The following is a 15,255-nucleotide window of genomic DNA, read 5'->3' on the forward strand; positions in this document are numbered from 1 at the left end:
GCATGCCTTGCTCTACCCTGACCGCACAACCCCAGTACAGCCTCATACACCTAGTATCTGTCCTTCGCTGCTTTACAACATCCCACCTGACACAAGAAACACTCTTTACAGTCAAAAATTGCATATTTTCTCCCATTTCTCACATAAGTGTGATAAAGCAGCCTTTAGAAACAATGTCTCCAATTCTCCGCTGTATAACTCTCCCTAGCTTCCATATTCTCGAAGACCAAGTTCGCTTACTGTCAAAGCAGGGAACCTACACAAAATGGCCACCAAACGGAGACACTTTTAGATCTGGCCCTGGCGAGCGGCTGAACGTAAAGGGGAGAACAAGTGGTTGCTGAGCAAAACAGGAAGTGCAGTGAAGCATGCTGGGAAGTGTAGTTTTTGCTATCATGTACATAGAAGAAGGGATTATCTGAGTACTCTGCAAGGTGAGGAGGGGGCTGCAATGTTATTGTAATGATATCTCCCCCAGATAGGGCTTCCAATGCAAGATTTGTATGTGTCAAGCTTTTGTTTGGGATCATAGTGATGATTGTAGATGGCACACTCTGTATGCATCTTGTTATTATATAACATCTATCAGGGACAGGCTGTATGGGGCTAGCAGTCTCTGCATGTGCTGCCATCTGGTAGCAGAGGAAAACCTGCAAACCTTGTGTCTGTCAGCATTTCCTTCTTTATAGTGCGATTTCTTTTCTAAATTGCTTTCCATCTTTGCCTCCCAAGTCATACAGATCTCTGAGGATCAGCTACTAAGATGGCTGCATTTCTCTTATGTCATTCCTACCTGTAACCAGAAACAATCTATGATCCATCTCTGTTTGTTCAATAAAAGATCAATATTGTTCAATAAAGGATCAATATGGGTCAGATAGTTATTGAGTTTCCCTCTGGGATGCATTGTTCCTTTCTGTCGTTGTTTAACGAAAGGAAAACAAATTGGGCTCGTGCACTCGCTGTATGAAAATCTGCCATCTAGTAATTGCAGCAAGAACTTGCATTAAAAGTGCTCCGTATGCATGTAACACGTCCGCAACATTTACATGCATACAGTATTACAGGGGAAATGGCCCTGCTGATAGGATGCAGGCAGGTTCCCAAGGAAGCACCCTTCGGTTTCTAGAATGCACATGCCTTCTAGTGTCATCTAGAGCAGGGGTGCCCAACCAGTGGCCCGTGGAGCCCTCTGATGTGGCCCTTGTCCTCCTGCGCTGGGATGGCAGGTCAGCAAGCCCAGATCGCGGGTTGTCGACCTTCCATCCCAGAGCATCAGTGTTGTGAGTGAAGCTGGCACTAGAGGAAGCAAGCAGCTGTGGAGCAGAGCAGCATAAGCCAATGCTTCCTGTATAGCACCGACTCCTGTCACAGGCAGAGTGATACCTAATGCACTCTGCCTGGGACAGCAACGGCCGGCGATACCTGAATAAAAGACCGTTATTAAAGGTAATTACTAAAATCAGTGTATATATGGGCATATCTGTTCTACAGTGGTTACTGGGCTGGCTGCTTTCAAATTGATCCGCAGGTGCAGTGTACCTGTGAGTTAGTTGTACTGAGCTATGGCTCTGTTATTACCTGCAGGTTTGGTGCGCTTTCAGAAAGATATAATAGAAGTAGGGTTGTCCCGATACCGCTTTTTTAAAGCGGTTGTATACCCTGATATTTTTTTTTACACCTGTAAAGGAAAAGCCATAATGAGCTAGTATGCACCGCATACTAGCTCATTATGAAATACTTACCTTAAAACGAGGTGAAGAGGACTTACCTGGTCCACGCCGAGCGAGATGTCATCTTGCTCCGGCGTGTCTTCCGGGTATCGCCGCTCCAGCGCTGTGATTGGCTGGAGCGGCGATGACGTCACTCCTGCACATGCGCGTGGGAGACTTCAATTAGGCAAGGTCCGGCGGCTGCCGGTCCTTTAGCCGAGGATCCCCGCTGTGCATGCGCCGCTGCAATCAGCGGCGCATTGCGGGGGGAATATCTCCTAAACCGTACAGGTTTAGGAGATATTCTTTGTACCTACAGGTAAGCCTTGTTATAGGCTTACCTGTAGGTAAAAGTAAAAAAGTGGGGTATACAACCACTTTAAGACTGAATACAAGTACCGATACTTTTTTTTTAAGTACTCGCCGATACCGATTACCAATACTTTTTTTTAATCTCATGTGACAATGGTACATGTGTCCAGTTTTTTTTTTTTTTTTTTTTTTTTTAACAATGCTTTATTTTTTTAAGGGGCGGGGCGGGATGGACAGTGTCTGTGTTTTTTCTATTATGTTTTCCAATTTTTTTAAATTTTATTATATATATATATATATATATTTTTTTTATCAGCCCTTTTGGGGGGTTTTGGTGAGATATCGGGGGTCTTAACAGACCTCTGACATCTCCCCTTTGAGACAGGGAAAGGGACTAGTGACACAGATTCCCCAGTCCCTTTCTCAGCAGCCTCAGCTGCGCTGAAAATGAATGGAGAGAAGACAGCGGCTCCTCTTCATTCATAAACTGAAACATTGTAAACACAGTTTATGATGTGTCAGTTATGTGAATGGACAGAGTCAGTGATCACTGACTCTGTACATTCAGAAAAGGTAGGAGCCGGATTTACCGCTCTCCATCCTGACAGATCGAGGGGGTGGAGGAGCATGGAGGGGGACACGGAGGGAGACCGCAGCATGGAGGGGGACACGGAGGGAGACCGCAGCATGGAGGGGGATGGCAGCTTGGAGGGGGGCATGGAGGGAGACCGCAGCATGGAGAGGGACATGGAGGGAGACCGCAGCATGGTGGGGGACACGGCGGGAGGGACCAGCATGGAGAGGCTTTTACACTGTAGCTGCAGGGGTGGCATTTTACAGGCGCCATCTTTAGCCCTTTAGCGTCTGAAAATCGCCTCAGTGTGAAAGGGGTCTAAAAGCATGTTATACAGCACAGTGCTTGTGCTGTGAAATTTGGCCCCACTGTATCACCCGAAATACCTGGCTGATCTTGGTTCTGCCCTCCCCCTGTAAACTGACATTGGTTTATCATGGCTGTTTAACCCTGATACCGTGGTCACCTTACATGCCTCTGTCATCCGCAGCTCTCCTCTGTTCTCTCTCCCCTACTCCCTCCCTCCCTTCCTGCCTGTCAGCTCTTACCAGTGCCCGTCCCTCCCCTCCTGCTGCTGAAATAACTGTGTAAAGTACACGCAATCCCCTCTGTTAGAAAACATCCTATTCTGCAGTGTATATTCTTTGTAAAAAATATGCCCATTACTACCTTATTTCAGGGCGCCCACGTGACTCCTCGCTGCTCTCCTCCCTGGGTGACGTCTCGGCTCTCTCCTCCTCTTCTTACTTCCTCCCGACTGATGTCAGTGGGGGATTCTTGTCCCCTCCAACTGTATCTGTCAGATCGGGAGAGGGAGCAGGAGTCACGTGAGCGCCCAGTGGCACTGTGAAATAAGGTAGAAATGGGCATATTTTTTACAAAACGCAAACGCTGGAGCATAGGATGTTTTCTAACAGAGGGGATTGTGGGTGCTTTACAAAGTGGCTTTACAACCACTTTAAACTGGAACATAACAAACAAATGATTAAATCAGCTGCTGAAAGTGGTTCTAAAGTCAGAACAGTTTTTACCTTTAATGCATTCCCTGTTGTCAAGTTATTTCGTAAAAACAACCAACGCCGCCCTCCGATACTTACCGGAGTCCTCCCTCGATCTAATGGTGTGTGGTCTGCCCATGTCTAGTGGCTCTCTCCTCTCTCTGCATTCACAGGGCTGAGAGGCAGGAGCCATTGGCTCCTGCTGTTGTCAATCAAATCCTGTGAACAGGGTGGGGCCAAGCCACTCTGCATATGTCAGAAACAAGCCCACACGTGTGGCCAAAGGTGCTGGTGGGGGGCCTCAGAAAAGGAGGTTCAGGGCTGCTCTGTGCAATAACCTTGCACAAAGCAGGTAAGTATAATGGGGTAGATTCAAGAAGCAATTGCGCCTGTGTAACCATAGGTTACACAGCGCAATTGCTTACTTGCCCCGGCGTAACGAGTGCTCCTGATTCAGGAACCTCGTTACGCCGACTGCAGCCTAAGATCTGCGCGGCATAAGGCTCTTATGCCCGCATATCTTAGGCTGCATTCTTGCGGTGGCCGCTAGGTGGCGTTCCCGTTGTGCTCAGTGTATAGTATGCAAATTGCATACTAACACCGATTCACAACGTTGCGCGAGCCCTGCGTACGCAATTTACGTCGTTTACGTACGGCGGTTTTCGCGCAAGGCTGCACCTGCTATTAGCAGGGGCAGCCCATGTTACGTATACCTGTCGTTCCCGCGACGCGAAATTTTAATTTTACGTAGTTTGCGTAAGTGAATCGTGAATGGCGCTGGACGCCATTCACGTTCACTTTGAAGCAAATGACGTCCTTGCGACGTCATTTGCCGCAATGCACGTCGGGAAAGTTTCCCGACGGAGCATGCGCTCTACGATCGGCGCGGGAAGGCGCCTATTTTAATTGATTCCCGCCCCCTACGGGATCATTTAAATTGCGTGCTCTTGCGCCGAGCTTCTGCTCCGTGAATCAAGGGCAGCGGAGCAAATTTGCGGGGGCGCAGGGCAAAAACGTTGCCCTGCGCCTCCGTAAATAATGTGCAATTCTACCTGAATCCGGGCCAATGTGTTTGTTATTTTAACAAAAATATATATTGGCCTAGGCCCTTTACAATCACTTTAAAAAACGGAGGGTTTATTATTACTTGAATAATGTAGGCTTGTTTGCTCCTGTTTAATCAGACAGTATTGTATTTTTCAACCACTTGTTTGAACAAGAGTAACTTCACAGGAACCAAAACTGCATTTTAAAAATGATAAAGATAATCAGGTAAGGATGTAGTTGTAGTATATGTGGTTATGTGCTGACATCTAGAGGGTAGCAATGTTCCTACATACAGCAGGAACATGGAGAAAAAATGTAGCCACACTCTAAAGCTTCATACACACGCGCGGTTTTCTCGTCAAGAACCAGCAAGAAAACTGCTGGCAGAGCTTTCTTGCCGAGTAAACCGAGCGTGTGTACGAGGCTTTGAGGTTTCTCGTCAAGAAAACTATCCAGAATCTAGATGAGAAAAATAAAGAACCTGCTCTCTATTTTCTCGTCGTGAGATTTTCCTGCCGAGAAACTTGAGCGTGTGTATACTTACCTCTCCATGGAAACCCGCGCATGCTCGAAATGACTTTGACGCATTAGCGGTAGCTTCCAAGGCATAGGTAGGGTGAAGCAAGATGGCGGCGACGGCATCGAATGTGACGAGCGCATGCTCGACGTAGTCAATGACGTCACCGCGTTTGTGCCATTCAGAAGAACGGCGGTTCTTTTGAATGGCCCGTGTGTACACTCGGCCGGCAAGAGAATCTTGACAAGAATCTCGTCAGGAAAAACAACGTTTTTTTCCTGACGAGATTCTGGGCCGCGTGTACAGGGCTTTACAGTTGCTGCTTACTGTCCAACACTGTTTAGTGGCTCTTGTTCTGTGTAAGGCCCCTTTTCACACTTGTGCGACTTGAAAGTCGTGCATTTTGCTATGATTTTGCATCGATTTGAAGCAATGACTGTAATCTTGTGTTCTGTGGCCATCAAAGTCAGACCAAAGTAGTGCAGGGACTACTTTTAAGTCGCTGCAACTTGAAGTCACACAGATATCAATGGTACTTTTTGGAATTCATGGGGTACGACTTGTCATGCGACTTTGCAGTCTTAAAGTGGTGTTCCGCCCCCCAAAAAAATTATTAAAAACCAGCAGCTACACATACTGCAGCTGCTGGCTTTAAATAAATGGACACTTACCTGTCCTGGAGTCCAGCGAAGTCGGCACCCGCAGCTTATGTTTAGCCTTTCGGCTTCTATTGCGCATGCGCGAGGCCCGCTCCTCCCTCCTACTGGCCTGGAGGGCGGGGGAGGGAGCCCTGCGCTGACGTCATGGGCCGCGGCCGGTCTCCCGGAAGTGGGAAAGGATACCTGTCACAGACAGGTATCCTATCCCCCTCCCCCCGAAAGGTGCCAATTGTGAGACTGGAAGGGGGGGGGGAATCCGATGAGCAGAAGTTCCACTAATTCACAAGACAAGTCAAACAAGTGTGAAAGGGGCCTAACAGGGATCCCCAAACTATATGGCTCACAGGCCCCATCTGTCCCTCTACAAGGTTTCATCTGGCCCACAGCTGGGGGTCAATGGGGTAACCTCAATGTGCACTGTTTGAGGGTTAAGATCAGCAGAGGCTGCTTATGGTCTCTCATTCTGATGTAAGGGGTACTGATGCAGAAAAAGAGTCGCCCTTGGGACTTTAAATGAGGTGGTCACAGTTTGCCACTGAGTAACAAAAATAGTAACAGTATAATTTTTTTATTAAAATAGATGTACATACATTAATAATACAGCATGGTAGCTCAGCCAATGGATTTGCACATAATGAAAAGTAATTAAAATTGATACAAACGTTATACAATGCAGTATATACAAATGCACGCATCAGAGAACCTGACGCACGTTTCGCAAGATCATTGTGACACATCTCTTTATCTATTTTAGATACATTCCATCTGCATCCACCCCTGATGAGCGAGCAATGATCTCGCGAAACGTGCGTCGGGTTCTCTGATGCGTGCATTTTTATATACTGCATTGTATAACGTTTGTATCAATTTTAATTACCTTTTATTATGTGCAAATCCATTGGCTGAGCTACCATGCTGTATTATTCATGTATGTACATCTATTTTAATAAAAAAAATTATACTGTTACTATTTTTGTTACTCAGTGGCAAACTGTGAGCACCTCATTTAAAGTCCCAAGGGCGACTCTTTTTCTGCATATGCATACAGGGATGGCGGTGTATCACCGGTGACTGCAGACCTTTTATCTTTATTTCTAAGGGTACTGATGGGGCTCTGATGTAAGGGGGACTGATGGGGCTCTGATGTAAGGGGGACTGAAGGTAGGAATGATGGGGACAGACCTGGATTCATTTCGGGCCTGCAAATATTTGTTAAATTTACAATGTAGCCCTGAAACTGAACAGCCCTGCTGTATATTGTTAGTCACACATTTTATTATCCAACTGTACAGTCTCAAATGAATTTACAAATGACTGTTGTGCAAAGATTAAGCAGTTTGTTCAATTTACGTCCGGTCAAGGTGAACCTACACATTACATCACTCTGTACACCTTTTAGATTGCAATGTGTTTGGCCAGCTTCCAAGACCTGTAGAAACATTCAAATTTTTCTGTGGCTTTCAGATGACTAGTTTTCAGGAGGACACCTCCATCCATGAGAAGATCACAGAGAGTCCAGAGGACGACCTCGAAGCCCAGGAGAGACTCGATCACTTTCCTGATGACTTCAATCAGCTGGAGCTTCTGGAAACCCACAGACACATGATTCCAACTGGAACCCAGAGCCAGTGGCCTGGGGAGTCTGATGACGATGATGAGGAGAAGACTGAGGAATGGTACGAGACGCAGGAGGCCCAGCTACAACATAGTCCTAGAGATTTGCTGCTGTTCGCTGCAGAAAATAACAGGGTATGGAGAAATGAGAAAAAAATGTTGTTTCTTAAATGTAAAACACACTTTTGTATCTCTTCCTACACGATGTATACGTTTTAACCACTTCTCTACTTTGGGTGTTTTTCAGATTTGGTGTTTACAAGACTAAAACTGTTTTTTTGCTAGAAAATTACTTAAAACCCACAAACATTATATATTTATTTTTTTCTAACACCCTAGAGAATAAAATGGCGATCATTGCAATACTTTTTGTCACACCATTTTTGCGCAGCGGTCCTACAAGCGCACTTTTTTTGGAAAAAAATCACTTTTTTGAATTAAAAAATAAGACAGCAATAAATTTGGCCCAATTGTTTTATATATTGTGAAAGATAATGTTACGCCGAGTAAAATGGTACCCAACATGTCACGCTTACAAATTGCGCCCGCTCGTGGCATGGCGTCAAACTTTTACCCTTAAAAATCTCGATAGGCGACGGTTGCATTTTTTGAGTTACAGAGTAGGTCTAGGGCTATAATTATTGCTCTCGCTCTAACGATCGCGGCGATACCTCACTTGTGTCGTTTGAACACCGTTTTAATATGCGGGCGCTACTCGCGTATGCGTTCGCTTCTGCGCACGAGCTCGTCGGGACGGGGCGCTTTAAATTTTTTTTTTTTTTTTCTTATTTATTTTTATTTATTTTATTATTTTTTACACTGGAAAAAAAAAAATTATCACTTTTATTCCTATTACAAGAAATGTAAACATCCCTTGTAATAGAAAAAAGCATGACAGGTCCTCTTAAATATGAGATCTGGGGTCAAAAAGACCTCACATCTCATATTTAGACTAAAATGCAAAAAAAAAAAAAAAATTTGAAACTGTAATTTTTTCAAATGACAAAAAAAAATGTTTCTTTAAGAGGCTGGGCGGGACTGACGTTTTGACGTCACTTCCGCCCAGCAGAGCTATGGGGACGGGCGAAGGAGATTTTTCCTTCAGTCTCGTCCCCAGTCAGCAGCCGAACGCACCCGATCTCCTCCGCCGCTACCGGCGGCTCCGGTAAGCGGCGGGAGGGGGGGGCCCTCTCCCACCGCCGATAACGGCGATCTCGCGGCGAATCCGCCGCGGAGACCGCCGTTATCGTTAACAGAACCACTGACACTAAAGATGGATACCTCGGTTGTGGCAGCAGCTGCTGCCGTTACCGAGATATCCATCTTTAAAGTTAGGCCGTATAAAGACGTACGGTGGTTTAGAAGTGGTTAATATGGAGCTAACTCTGAACCCACATTTAGCTCCAGTATTGTACATGCAAAGCCTCTCCAGAAATAGTTGTGTGACCCCCCAATAGACATTCATTTGCCTGTGGACACTGAAATGAAATGAGAGAGTGGGTAACCGCTCAAAGAGAACCAGGTAATCTGATTCCTGTGGTCCGAGCCAAGGGTGCAGGCAGTGCAATCAAAATGCAGGTTAGGATGAAGGAAAAAAGCTGGGACAGCCGCACTCCAAAAAAACTCCTCCTTTAATTAAAAATCACAAAATGCATGCCACAGCAAAAAACAGCACAACAAAAGAAAAGCTGACGTTTCGCACTATGCCTTAGTGCTTCTTCATAGCTATGAAGAAGCACTAAGGCATAGTGCGAAACGTCAGCTTTTCTTTTGTTGTGCTGTTTTTTGCTGTGGCATGTATTTTGTGATTTCTAATTAAAGGAGGAGTTTTTTTTTTTTGGAGTGTGGCTGTCCCAGCTTTTTTCCTTCATCCTAACCTGCCTGTGGACACTGCTCTCCCATTGAGAACAGTGGCAAGGATTGGTTCCTTCTGCCTGAGGACCAGCCAATTCACTATGGAGATCTCTCTTGGGGGCTTTATACTGTCATTTTATGACATGCTTTCCCCTACCTGATTGGGAAATAGAAGAAATGTGGGTCTACAGCACCCTTAGGCCGCGTACACACGGTCGGTCAAAACCGATGAAAACGGACTGAAGGACCTTTTCATCGGTCCAAAAATTTAGAACTTGCTTTAAAATTGAACCGATGGACGCCTAACCGATCGGTCAAAACCTATGGTTAGCATGCAAAAGCATCGGTTAAAGGTCCACGCGTGCTCGGAGTCGAGTCGACGCATGCTTGGAAGCATTGAACTTCGTTTTTTTCAGCACGTCGTGTTTTACTTCACCGCGTTCTGAACCTATGGTGTGTAGGCACATCAAACCATCAGTCAACTTCATCGGTTAACCGATGAAACGGTCCTTCGGACCGTTCTCATCGGATGGACTGATCGTGTGTACAGGGCTTTAGAGTCTGCAAAAGACTTGAGACTGGGGCAGAGGTTCACCTTCCAGCACCACAACGACCCTAAACATACAGCCAGAGCTACAATGGAATGGTTTAGATCAAAGCATATTCATATGTTAGACTGGCCCAGTCAAAGTCTAGACCTAAACCCAATTGAGAATCTGTGGCAAGACTTGAAAATTGCTGATCACAGATGCTCTCTATCTAATCTGACAGAGCTTGAGTTATTTTGCAAAGGGGAATGGGCAAAAATTTCACTCTAGATGTGCAAAGCTGGTAGAGGCATCCCCAGAAAGACTCGTAGCTGTAATTGCAGAGAAAGGAGGTTCTACAAAGTATTGACTCCGGGGGGCTGAATACAAATGCACGCCACACTTTCCACATATTTATTTGTAAAAAAATTAAAAAAGCATTTATAATTTTCCTTCCACTTCACAATTATGTACAACTTTGTGTTGGTCTGAACAAAATATTACAGCGCACACATGCAAAAATGACATTTACCTCCTGCAATGCTATTTCAAACACCTGAACATTTTCAAAACATATGGGGCTTTAGTCACGCTATATGGTGTGACTAATTCCCCATATTTTTTGAAAATGTTCAGGTGTTTTAAAAAGCCTGGAGGTAAGCAGGAGGTAAATGTCATTTTTGCATGTGTGCACTGTAATATTTTGTTCTGTTTAGATTTAAAAGACACAATATGATATCCCTGAGGAAGATCAAATTGTAATGTTTGTTTTGAAACGCGTCGGGTGAGCCACTTTTCCATCCTACCCCTGTAGGGGAACTTTGCATTGTGGCACTGTGTCTTTTTGTCATTTCTATGCCTGAAAATTTGTATGTGATATTGTATTGTTATGATTTTTTTCTATCTTTTGTATACTAAATCTATTTATTTTTATATATATATATATATATATATATATATATATATATATATATATATATATATATATATATATATATATATATATATAAAATATTTTGATTACTACTGTTGCCCACATAGTCCCAACCCTAGAGGTTTTCATATTCACAATTTTTAAGGGATGATGGCAACCACATGGTCACCTGTACAGGCTGGTTTATTTACATATTTTGTTCTGTTTGTATGGTCTTATGGCTGCACCATCTTTAACCACTTAAGGACCTTGCCTGTTTTTCAGATTTGGCGTTTACAAGCTTAAAACAGTTTTTTTTGCTCGAAAATTACTTAAAACCCCCAAACATTATATATTTTTTTTTCTAACACCCTAGAGAATAAAATGGCGGTCATTGCAATACTTTTTGTCACACCGTATTTGCGCAGCAGTCTTACAAGCACACTTTTTTTGGGGGGGGGGGGGGGACACTTTTTTTTTCATTAAAAAACAAGACAACAGTAAAGTTAGCCCAATTTTTTTTGTATTGTGAAAGATATTGTTACGCCGAGTAAAATGATACCCAACATGTCATGCTTCAAAATTGCGCCCGCTCGTGGAATGGCGTCAAACTTTTACCCTTAAAAATCTCCATAGGCGACATAGGTTGCATCTTTTGAGCTACAGAGGAGGTCTAGGGCTAGAATTATTGCTCTCGCTCTAACGATTGCGGTGATACCTCACTTGTGTGGATTAAACACCGTTTTCATATGCGGGCGCTACTCACGTATGTGTTCGCTTCTGGGACGGGGCGTTTTAAAAAAAAAAAAATTTTGTTTTCTTATTTATTTTTATTTATTTTATACATTTTTACACTGAAAAAAAATTAATGGATCACTTTTATTCCTACTCCAAGGAATGTAAACATCCCTTGTAATAGAAAAAAGCATGACAGGTCCTCTTAAATATGAGATCTTTGGTCAAAAATACCTCAGATCTCATATTTAGACTTAAATGCAAAAAAAATAAAAATAAATTTGTCATTTGAAAAATGACAAGAAAATATTGCTTTAAGAAACATGGGCGGAAGTGACGTTTTGACGTCGCTTCCGCCCTGCTATGCTATGGGGACAGGTGAGAGGACCCGATCGGCTCTGGTAAGCGGCGGAGACCACCATTATCGTTTTACAGGACCGCTCACTGAAAAGATGGATATCTCGGTTGTGGCAGCAGCTGCTGCCGTTACCGAGATATCCATCTTTAAAAACAGGACGTATATGTACATGAGCGGGTCCTTAACCCTCCCTGGCGGTATTCCCGAGTCTGACTCAGGGTTACATTTCTGTGCTGCGATCGGTAACCCTGAGTCAGACTCGGGCTCGCCCTGCTGAATCCACAGGCAGTGTTTACTTACCTTGTCCCTGGATCCAGCGATGCCACCGTGCTGTGTGAGCGAGCGGGTGCTCGCTCGATTCACACAGTGCCTCTGTGCGCCGCCGATCTCTGTTCCCTGCGACGTTATGACGCACGGGGGCGGAGAACGGCGCCAAATTCAAAAAGGTAAACGAACACCTTACATACAGTGTACTGTAATCTTATAGATTACAGTACTGTATGTAAAAAATACACACCCCCCCTTGTCCCTAGTGGTCTGCCCAGTGTCCTGCATGTCATTTTATATAATAAAAACTGTTCTTTCTGCCTGCAAACTGTAGATTGTTCATAGCAACCAAAAGTGTCCCTTTATGTCAAAAATGGGTTTAGAGCAGCTAGAAAACCGCGATAATAAATTATAATCACTTGCAGAATTGAGCGATAGCGATTTGTGGGGAAATGACAGCGACAATTCTGCAACTGAGCAAATTTCAGCGTTTTTGAGTTGATTACATTATTGAATATTTTTTATTTTAATTATATTATTATTTGTTATAATTATTTATTATATTATAATTTAGTTTTTTAAAAAATGTCATACCCGGGATTCCTACTAGACTCTTGTTTGGTCAGATTTAAGTGAGTCATTCCTAAAAATTACAGGCCTACAGTATAAATCGCCAAATTTCCTTGCAAATGATGGTACCGCTTTCAGCACCTAAAATCTGAAATAATCATACCGCCAGGGAGGTTAAGTGGTTAATGCATCTTTTAGGGTGTGCCCCCCAAATCTTTGTTTGACTTTGTGTTGGTCTATCACATAAAATCCCAATAAAATAAGTTTACGTTTCTGGTTGTGACATGACAAAATGTGTAAAATTTCAACGGTTACTGTATGAATATTTTTTCAGAGCACTGTAAATGAATAAAGGTACAAGCAACCTAGAGATGTGAGCTATATACAGGTGAAATTGGACCTGTGTTGATGGGCCGCGGTGCTTCTGAAATGAATGAGAATTCATGCAATTTCAAAGCATCAATGGGCTTTTGCCCTCCCATAGAGGTCTATGGAGGAGAGAAGTAGTCCTGAAGGAAACAAATGCCTGTTGACACTGGCCCCTTTTAATTTGTTGTAGTTTAGGAGTCATTTAGATCCCTTTTATTATAGTTCTAGGTAGAGATCCTCTTGATTAATTTGCCATCAATACAGATAACTACCCTGTTTTCCCAAAAGTAAGTCCTACCCTGAAAATAAGACCTAGCGCTATTTTCCAGGAGGGCTGAAAATAAGCCCTAGTTGAAAATGATTGCAAAATCCTAGAATCCACTCGATTACAGTAGTTTATATTGTACAATGTGGTTGTTTCTGTAATATAAATCTGGGGAAGAGAGCACCGGCAGGTCACAGAAATGCAGAGCGGCGCTAAAACGAACATATTTGGCACAATTATATTACAAAAAAACACACATTGTACATTATATAGTTACATAGTGAGTCAGGTTGAAAAAAGACACAAGTCCATTCAGTTCAACCAAAAAATAAATAAAAAATAATAACAATAATAATATCATACAATCCCATATATCCAATTCTATACCCACAGTTGATCCAGATATACTACTGTAATAGAGTGGATTATAGGATTGTACAAGCATTTTAACTCAGTTCACACTGGGGATTCCTGACAGGCAGGGAGGGAGAGGGGAAGAGAAGACATCACATTACATGGTAAGACCTACCCCGAAAATAAGCCCTACTGTGTCTTTTGTTGCCAAAATTTATATAAGACCCAGGGTTATTTTCGGGAAAACACGATATATAGAAAATTAATTGAAACTCAGATCTGTCGTTTTGTTTGTTTAAAAATCCAGTTTTTCCACGACTTTCATGTCTCTTATTCATATATGTTCATTCTGTTCTCTAGCTGGGAACCGTCCAGAGAGTTCTTGCAACCCACCCAGATTTTGTGAATGTAACTGATGAAGATCTGTATACACCGCTGCACAGAGCCTCCTACAACGGTCACCTAGATGTAGTACGGGAGCTGATTTCGAAGGGGGCAAACCTACATGCTGTCACACTAGATGGATGGACCCCACTGCACAGCGCCTGCAAATGGAACAACACCGCTATTGCATCATTCCTACTCCAGCATGGAGCGGATATCAATGCCCAAACTGAAGGTTCCCTTACCCCTTTACACCTGGCTGCAGCCAACAGAGATAGCCGCCAGATTCTGGAGCTTCTTCTCATGAACCGCTACCTCAACCCTCATCTGACTAACAAAGTGGGAGAAACTGCTCAAGAGATTGCCCGGCGCACCGACGTGTTTCACTACCTCTTTAAAATGACAGAATATTGGACTTAATCTTTCTTTGGGTCATATTTGGTGATATTTATATTTCAACTGATGACAAGTTTGGTGAAAATTGAGAATATTTGTGTATTCATTGAAGGGATTTTCCCCCACATTTTTATGTGTGCAATGTTTTCCTTGCCATAATTTTGCCAGTGTGCCAAGTCAGAGCTGAACCTGCCAGACAGCACAGAATAAGAGAAACAAAATGTTACCCCAGCTCCACTGCCAATATAGAAGTCCACAAACTGTGATCCGGTGCTCTAGCCAGGACGTTCAGGTCCCACAAATACAATACTTGAATCAAAAAGGCATTGCTTTGATGAAGGCTTCTTTGCCGAAACACGTCGGCGTATAGCCTGTACCAGGGTACCCATGTAACCAATAAAATACTTCAAGTATCCAAGCTGCCAGACTTTTTTGATTCAAGACAGCACAAATTAGTTCATGTCTTTGCTTCAAGTTAAAGGCGTGTTTTTTATCTTAATGTTCTTCTGTGTGTAGCAGCACCCCCTAATTACTTACCTGAGCCCCATCTCTCTCCAGCGATGTCCACGATTGTCTAAGCCACCCTGGATGCTCCTCCTGATTGGCTGAGACACAGCAGCAGCGCCATAGGCTCCCGCGGCTGTCAATCAAGATCAGTTAGCCAATCGAGGAGAGAGGGGGCGGGGCCAAATCAAAGCTCTGTGTTTGAATGGACACACAGAGATGTGACTCGGCTCGGGTGTCTCAATAGCAAGCTGCTTGCTGTGGGGGCACTCGACAGGAGGGTGGGGGCCAGAAGCAGAGAAGAGGAGGATTTAGGCTTCTCTGTG

At 43.8% G+C, this 15,255-nt stretch overlaps 1 protein-coding gene across 1 annotated transcript; it reads left to right on the forward strand.

Moving 5' to 3' along the window:
• The first annotated feature begins 331 nt into the window (after window positions 1–331).
• On the forward strand, window positions 332–14,843 carry ANKRD49 (ankyrin repeat domain 49). Its single transcript, XM_040340162.1, has 3 exons — window positions 332–434; window positions 7,284–7,568; window positions 14,006–14,843. The coding sequence occupies exons 2-3, from the start codon at window positions 7,284–7,286 to the stop codon at window positions 14,447–14,449; spliced, it is 729 nt and encodes a 242-aa protein (XP_040196096.1). The 5' UTR covers window positions 332–434; the 3' UTR covers window positions 14,450–14,843.
• The last annotated feature ends 412 nt before the right edge of the window (window positions 14,844–15,255 follow it).

This window comes from Rana temporaria, chromosome 2 (assembly GCF_905171775.1).
Source record: "Rana temporaria chromosome 2, aRanTem1.1, whole genome shotgun sequence".
Classification (NCBI taxonomy): domain Eukaryota; kingdom Metazoa; phylum Chordata; class Amphibia; order Anura; family Ranidae; genus Rana; species Rana temporaria.

What these genes read in the sequence shown, in the direction of transcription:
- ANKRD49 (XM_040340162.1), top strand. Translation starts at nt 7,284, where the DNA reads ATGACTAGTTTTCAGGAGGACACCTCCATCCATGAGAAGATCACAGAG. An exon ending in TCGCTGCAGAAAATAACAGG is followed by an intron (nt 7,569 to 14,005) that starts GTATGGAGAAAT and finishes TCTGTTCTCTAG; the next exon opens with CTGGGAACCGTCCAGAGAGT.